We start from the raw sequence: 8,564 nt of genomic DNA, 5'->3' as shown, positions 1-8,564 counted from the left end.
ATATCAATTATCTTTCTATTTTATTTTCTCTTACTCTCTTTCCTTTCAAACGTGCAAAACGCACAAAATCATAATTTTGACGCCGGATTGATCGACGGGCAAAAGCTCCCGCGACTTTCGACGCAAAATCTACGAGTTAAGGAACTTCATCCTTAACAATTGGTGCTTTCATCGTGATCTCTTCCTCCGAATCGTTGTCTACATGTCGTACAGCTACACCAGATATCAACTCCGGCAGGCGGATTACCACTCATGGCAGCCCGTATCTCAACCCCTGCTTCATCCGAACAGAGCGTTAGATCAACAACCATCATATCCATATCCACAGGATGGGAGACTCCACCCACAACACCATCCCTACCATGCCCGTCAACCCACTTCCTGGGACCCGCCATGGCTGCGCCAGGAAACTGCGTATCGGCAACCATCGTCCTACGAGCCAAATTCGTACTCGCCACCACCGCCCTCTTGTTGGGACCCGCCAAGGTTGTGCACGCAGCAGGGATACTCTCAGCCTTATCAACCGCCTCAGCAGCCACACCACACCACGCTCAGACAGCCCACTTGCTGGGACCCGCCATGGGTGCGCACGCAGCAGAGTTCTTCGACCTATGATCAACTGTCGTTGTTATATCCGCAACCTTCCGATCAACCGGATTGGCAATGTCTCCCAACGACTAATGATGTCGGCCATATGGAGCCTCTCGACATGCCACGTGATCCAGTGACGGCGGAGTCTGAACCGAGCCTAACAGTGGCTGACTTGGCTTCACAGCTCGAGCATTTGACTGCTATTGTCAGGGAATTGGGGTCTCAGATGGATTCACGTGAACGTTTCCTGGGTGATCCACACGCCGCGATACGACCTCCACTAGACCTTACACCCAGCGTCATGGACACGGAGCCAGTATCGTGTCCCCTACCACAGATGACGACCGCCGCCCCAGCCGATCTCCATCACGTTCCATCTAGAAGCTCGCTGCCTGTTGTCGTTGCTAGCCCGCCTCCACCAGCCTCAATATCTCTATCGTGCGACTCCAATTTCGGGTATGCCTCAATGGAATTAATTGCCGTTAATAATGATGAAGCAGTAGAATCTTGTCCAAATACTACAATTGATCGACTACCTAAATGTGATCAAGTTGGAGTGGAAGGGGTTTTGTTAGACCATGAGGAAACGAATGGATTTCTAAAAGCTTCATCACAGGGTATGACTATACAGGAGTTTTGTTTCCAAGCTCAACGTGAAGCACTAGAGTGCATTTCGGTGGGATTGGATTTCTGTGAGACGTTCTGTAGTTATGGCGTTAAGGCAATGGTGATGTATTGTCCACGACGACCGAGAATGCGTGTGATCGTAGGTATTCACGGAGTTGATGAAGGTGCTATCAATGCTTTAGCGGTGCATCATCATATTTGGATTGATATTGGGTTTGTTGAATGCCGAAAGGTGGGCGAGACTTCCCTAGGAATTATTGCTTCGCTTTCTCCTAGTCGAGTAAGTGCAAAGCAACGGTCGTGTACGTTTGATCCAGGAGGGAGTATTTCGCGACACTTTGCTCGTGATTGTAAAAAGATTGAAGCATTTGATGGCTGGGAAACAACAACAATTCAGATGTGTTATCATCCACAAAAGTATGTTCTTAAGCTCGGGACTTCTGTGGGTGTCCTTGCACTTCATCAACTTTGTGCAATTCTTGAGGATTTGCATACATTTGATCCGGGTGGGGATACCTCGCCAAAGCTTCTAGTCACGACACTCTTCGTTTTGTCGTGGTTTCCACCTTGAGGACAAGGTGGATTTTAACAGAGGGGGAGTTGATACGAGAATATCTCTACGAATATCCCCAAATCTCTCTTATTTAGTTTAATATTGATTTAGCATATATTTCCCATATATTATTAGGATCTTTATTTTCTTGTTCTCTAAGTCAGGATAGTCTTATAAATAGGAGGCATTGTATTCTTCCCATTCATTCAAGAAATATCAATTATCTTTCTATTTTATTTTCTCTTACTCTCTTTCCTTTCAAACGTGCAAAACGCACAAAATCATAATTTTGACGCCGGATTGATCGACGGGCAAAAGCTCCCGCGACTTTCGACGCAAAATCTACGAGTTAAGGAACTTCATCCTTAACAAGTATTGATTACAGCTTTACAACAAATTATGATTTCCATTCAAAGTCCAAATTAAATTGTAGGAGCACAAAATTCATTGAAGAAAAGCGAAATTGCTTGTGCTAGAAATAAAGTGAGTTATGAAAGGGAAGGTTCTTTCCATTCACAAAAGGACAACAAAAAATGTCCATTATTAAAAGTGAAAGTAAAAGTTGGTCTCACCACAAGATTTTCATGGCATTCTTTAAACAGAGGCAACCCCCCTCCCCTCTTTATAAAAAAAAATACTCCACTCCTATATATTTGTGCATACACTTGCTGTCGGCGGACCAAGCTTACTTAAATACAAATAAAAAAATGGGTATGTAATTACAGTAATTATACCAAAATTACAAGGGCAAAAACCAAAAAGGAAAGCAAAAAAATTGAAAGTGTGGGGTTCTCTGATGAACAAGCACACTCTGGATTTCTATCTTCTGCTCATGTGCATTCACCATCCTGGTAATTATAATGAAAAAATATGTTACTTACCTATTAACAAAGATTACAAGAAAATAAATTAAATTTTATTAAAAGTTTCTGCAACTCTCACCTTTTTGCATCATTGTGGATTTCTATCCTTTAATTTTCCATATATTTTTTTATGATAGTAGTATGAAATTTAATGACAGGTAGAGAAGTGATGATTCTGCCCAACAGACCCAAGCATCCTGCATCCCAATTCTAGCAGCTTCCCTGCACATTATTATTTCATCTGTTAGGCAGTTCAACCAATTATGAAACCATATTACAACAATCAAATAGTTGTAATAAATCACACCACATGTCTCCAATTATTTTTCTTTGGAGAATAACAACAATATTGTCATTCCAGCTAATTAAATAGTGGACTTAACATAAATGAATATAGCAGACTAATCAACTAAAATACAGAGTGTTTCTATAGAGAAAGAAGGGGAAGTATATATAATCACACCTGTGATTGTGAATATTTATAATATGTCACAAAAAGAAAAACGAATAAGACAGGCGATGAATAAAAAGGTGGCACTATTAGTCAATTACAGGCTGGTCTCAACTCTACAATTAAAGCTTTTTTAGAATGAAGGAAAAAATTATATATAGAAAACCACAGCTATGATCCACTGTGCTTTGGTGATGGTCAATTTCATCACTGCCCATTCATGAGGCTCCACCGTGTTCCCGACACCACTAGATACTTCCCATCCCCATTTTCCACCCACAAATATCACCACCTAATTAATTTCGTTAGTATTTACTTTTAACCCCGAGGCTAGTAGTAGTAACATTCTCTAAAATATTTTATTCTTACTTACAATTCTAGTGAACTAAAATATGGGTTAGAGGTTAATTGTTTAATTAATGGAGAAGCACTCACTAATGTGATTGTAACAGCCTGCCTAATAGGACACCATATGATGCCAATCTCGTGAATTAGAGGTTAATTGTTTAATTATGATGTTTTACGCCCTAGTCTCGACTTGATTTAATTAAAATGTAGAATATCAGTGACCTATTATTAACCACCAGTTGAGTAAAATTAATTGTGATTAATTATCAAGAGAAAAAAGGGATAAACGTGCGTACAAGTTCAGCAACTAAAATTCGCCGGAGCCCACCTCAATTTTCCCACTGGAAAAACAATCTAATAGTAGTAGTAATAACCCTCTAATTTCACCAATCAATTCTTGACAAAACCAATTTCTAAATTCAGGGATAAACGAATTTGAAGTAAAAAAAAATTAAATGAACATACCTCTTCTTGGTTTGGAAACAATCTTGGCGAGAGGAGCGGCTTTGGGGGCGACGGTCTCCTCCACGGGGAAGAGAACGCCGTCGATGCCCTGAACGGAGATTCTGCCATCGGTGTAAATATCGGGGTCGAAGAGGTAAGCGGAGCTCTCGCCGTGGCCGAATTTCACCGAGCCGTCGGCCTCCTCCGCCACCACCTTATGCGGCAGTCTCAACGTGTCGTATTTCACCTTCCCAAATCTCCTCACGGAGTTGTACATACTCTCCTCCGTCTGGTACTCTGGAATCAGGTGATAATACATAATCTGCTCCGGCGCCCCCGGCTCGCTCAGCTGGTCCGTCGTCAGCTTCGCCATTGCCTCATCGTTCGGCGCCAGCACCGTCAGCACGTACCCCTCTGAGACCAGCCGCCCCATCTCGGTGGCGAGCGACGTCAGATTGACTAGGATATCCGCCATCTCGTTGTAGCCGCCGTAATGCAGGAGGGTTTGAATGAAGTCCTTCACCTGGCTCTCGCCGTCGAAGTGGTGGTGCGGGCCGCCGGGTCCAGGAGCGGGGGCAGGGGCGAGGGAGGGGCCGGGAGCTAGGGCGTCGTAGATAGGGAGGGCGGGAGGGGCGCCGGCGGGGGCGGGCGGTGCGGATTTCTTCAGGCGGTGAGTCCGCGGATCGACCTCCGGTGCTCCCTCCGGAATCACGGCGGAGGTTGCGCGGAGGCTGCGGCGCGAATTGAACTCGTGCTGGACGGATTTGGGGATTAGGAGCTTCTCAATGCCGTGGATGATTCCGTCGGGGCGGACGATGTCGTCGGATTTGATAACCCTAGCCGTGCCGACGATTATCTCTCCGTTTTTCTCGTGGATTGGAATCAATTCGCCGGCGGCGTCGCGGCAGAGGCTGGAGTGGTGAACTGGCTTCTTCCTCCAGTGATTGGAGTGAATGCGGGTGGGAATCATGTGGAAGAGAAGGAGATTTTGGAGAGACTTGAGATTCCGAGGCTCCAGCAGAAATTGCTTGAATTCGGGGTCCAAATCCCGCTGCAACGCCTCATTTCTGGGGGCGAATATGGAAATGTTGTGATTGGCGACGGCGTCTTCGAGCGTTTGAAGCAGGAGCGCCTTCTCGACGAGCTCCGAGAGCTCGGTGTAATGCGAATCGAGGAGAGCTACGAGGACTGAATTGGAATTGATCTGAGCGGCGGAGTTTGCTGGTTTGGCCGGCAATGCGGAGGCGGTGGTGGCGAGAAGAGCGAGGAAGGCGAGAGAGAGGCCATAGATCTGAGAATCCATGTTTGGGGATTTGTCGGTCTAGAGTAATAAGTAAAAGTCTGTTGCTCTCTCTCTCTCTCTCTCTTGTTTGGGAGAAAACAGTGAGAGAGAATATGTAGCGTAGGTTTGGTTAATTACTTAATAGTGCTATGTTGTTTGGTGGAATATTAGAGTATCTCTAATAGCTTAGACATAGACTAGCCACAAACCTCACTTGCCACGTCATCAGCACTAAAAATTCTTCCTGTCACATCATCATAACAAGCAACAGGACAAGCAATAGGTCAGCCATAGCCTAGCCACAATAAACAAAATTATAAAAAATAAATAATTAACAATCACACAAAATACGGAATTAAATTTACGACACAGATACGGGAAAATTCAATAATAATATTAAAATTTTAAAAAGTACATTAATTAAAAAAATTACATTAATTTAAAAAAATTTACATTAATTTTAAAAAAACTCCTCCTCCACACACAAGCCCCCCCCGCCACCGCCTCACTCCTCGCCGTCGCCGCTATCCGGGACCCCCAAATCTGCGGCATCTAAGCACGCGTCTGAGCCCCCCAACTGTGCTGCGGCGGCATTCAAATCGGCACGCATACTCACGAGCATTGAGTGAAAAAAACTCTTCTCCTCGGGGTCAGTTGTCGTCTTCCAGTCAGCTAAGATCTTGTACATCTGAGCCCGCGTTTGTTGACGCGCAAAGAAGGCGAGCTCGGTTGTCGACCTGCCAACATGGAGGGATGCCGACTGGACCTCCTGGGACCCCTGGCGAGCCCGTTGCGCCTGCCTTTGATCAACCGGGCGAGTGCGGCGAGTAAACGCGGGAGGGGACGGGAACTCCTGAACATCCTTGGGGAGGTCGTGGGAACCGTCACTGCTGCCGCCGCTGTAATCACCGGTATAGTTCAGTCGCTGCTTCTTCGGCCAGCTAGCATCGACATCTGCCCGAAACTTCTCGAAGTCCATCAGCACATCATAGCAGTTCCAGTAGGTGAACTCCTTATAAAGCCCGGGCATAGGGAAGGCTTTCTCCGCTTTCCTCCTGCAATCCTCGTCAGTTTGGCCACTGGTCTGCATGCGAAGGGCATTGGTGTACAAGCCCGAAAATCGGGAGACCGCAGCCCTGATTCGGTCCCACCCCTTCCGACACTCCTCCCCGCTGCGTGGCCTCCCTTCTGGGTAAAATGTCTTGTAGGCTGCTGCTATTTTAGCCCATAAGTTGACGATCCTCTGATTGTTCGAGGCGAGGGGATCATCGCAAACACTCACCCACGCCTTGGACAGCGCGACGTTCTTCGCATCCGTCCACTTCCTCCGTGCCTGGCTCTCATCATCAGCCGGCTACGATGACTCGCCGACCACCCTCTTGCCCTTGCCCTTCTTCTTCTTTGGCGCGCCCCGACCCCGCCCTACTCCCACCGTTTGAACGGGAGTGTCCGCATCCCCGAGATCTATCCCCAACTCCTCTAAGGAGAAAGTATCACATCCAGTGAACAGCGTCTCCGATGGGGTCGATGTGTGCGAAGAAGCAGTCAAAAAATCAAAACTGGGGCGATAGACGCTGTCCCCCCCGGCGTCCCCTGCATCCCCGGCTGCCACCCCGGCATCATCTGCATCCCGGGTTGCATCCTGGGTACCCCCTGCCCGCCCGGCATCGCCGGTCCACTCTGCATCCCCTGCCATCCCGGCATACTACCCCCGGATGCCATCCCGGGCATCATCTGCTGCCAAGGCTACATGTTGTAGTACCCTGCCATCGGACCCCATCCACTTCCCACGGGTACCGTGGGAGTTTGAGACCCGCTCGTCACTGGAGTAGACTCGTTGTTGTGCTCCATTTCGCGTTGTTGCTCTTGTACAGAAATTAAGATAGAGAGAAAACTCGTTAAAACAAGTGGTGCGAATGAAAATGACGTGCAAATCGCGTATATATAGTGTTTCAAAAATTAAATTTAAAAAAATAAAAAATCGGTTGGCCGATCGCTCGCCGATGGGGAGCCTGCAACGGCGGTCAGCCGATCGGCGAGCACATCGGCCAGCGCCCGGGAATCGGCGTGCGCTCGCCGTTTTTCTCGCCGATTTGGCGCTCGCTTACTACAATGGTTCGGCGAGCGGACCGGCCAGCGCCGGGAATCGGCTAGCCGGTCCGCTCGCCGCCATTGTGGATACTCTTAAGAAGAAACGAAGGAAACAGTTCGGAAATTAGTAGTATATCCATCTTTTTTCTTATGCTTTCTATATCAAAAATATCAAATCGATTTTCGAATCTTTTCCAAATATTTATTAAATATGTGTAATTTATTGATGCCAACGAACATGATTGTAATATTAAAGTGTGATAGTAATATCAAATACATTTGTGGTTAATGGTTTTAGGGTAGAAAATACTATAGAGGATAATACACATTAATTACTATTTTCTATTATTATTTGTATTGATAAAATAAGATGCATTTTTGGTTAATGGTTTAGGGTAGAAAATACTATAGTGGGTAATACACATTAACTACTATTTTCTATATTTATTTGTATTGATAAAATAAGATGTAGGAGAGTGTGCTTGAGAGCGAAAGGTAAAATTAACTTGACAAAGCAGATAAAAATGGAATAATGTACACTATTATTATTAATTTTAATTTTAATTTTAATTTTAATTTTAATTTTAATTTTAATTTTAATTTTAATTTTAATTTTAATTTTAATTTTAATTTTAATTTTAATTTTAATTTTAATTTTAATTTTAATTTTAATTTTAATTTTAATTTTAATTTTAATTTTAATTTTAATTTTAATTTTAATTTTAATTTTAATTTTAATTTTAATTGTGTAACCAACATTGGTAAATTTTTAGGTACAAAGTTGGAAATGAACAACAGGCTGGAGAAGGGTCCACACGGCGGGAGGGGTATACAGTGCCAAATAACAAAATCCGACAATATATCCTACTTATTAAAAATTTGTCTAAGCATAAACTTATTTACGTAGCTACTACTAACTTCAAATTTAGAACTATTGTTAATTTAGAGCATCCACGTCCGTGCTCTTGCCAACGAGCACGGATGTGGGCCCGGACCCACTTTTTTTGCCTGTTCTTAGGCAAGAGCACAACACCCACATCCGTGCTCTTCCGCAAGGACGAACACAAGGGTCCCATCATTCCATTATTCAATTTAAATAAAAACATTTTCACAAAATTAAAATACATTAAAAATACCCGGAATAATATTACAAAATACATTAAAAATTAAAAATTACATAATTAAAATCCTAAAAATAAAAAATACATAATTAAAATCATAAAAAATAAAAATTACATAATTAAACTCCTAATCAATAAAAAATACATAATTCAACTCCTAAAATTAAAAAAACCACTACTCGTGGCCGAATTT

The 8,564-nt window shown here is 44.1% G+C and overlaps 1 protein-coding gene across 1 annotated transcript; it reads right to left on the bottom strand.

Moving 5' to 3' along the window:
* Window positions 1–2,255: 2,255 nt before the first annotated feature.
* Window positions 2,256–5,297, bottom strand: LOC121762899 (fasciclin-like arabinogalactan protein 15). The gene is made up of 3 exons (XM_042158919.1): window positions 3,899–5,297; window positions 2,714–2,856; window positions 2,256–2,619 (listed from the first exon to the last, which is right to left on the bottom strand). The coding sequence occupies exons 1-2, from the start codon at window positions 5,178–5,180 to the stop codon at window positions 2,783–2,785; spliced, it is 1,356 nt and encodes a 451-aa protein (XP_042014853.1). The 5' UTR covers window positions 5,181–5,297; the 3' UTR covers window positions 2,256–2,619; window positions 2,714–2,782.
* Between the last annotated feature and the right edge of the window lie 3,267 nt (window positions 5,298–8,564).

Source organism: Salvia splendens, chromosome 13 (genome assembly GCF_004379255.2).
Source record: "Salvia splendens isolate huo1 chromosome 13, SspV2, whole genome shotgun sequence".
Taxonomy (NCBI): Eukaryota; Viridiplantae; Streptophyta; class Magnoliopsida; order Lamiales; family Lamiaceae; genus Salvia; species Salvia splendens.
This window is presented reverse-complemented; position numbering and strand designations above follow the sequence as displayed.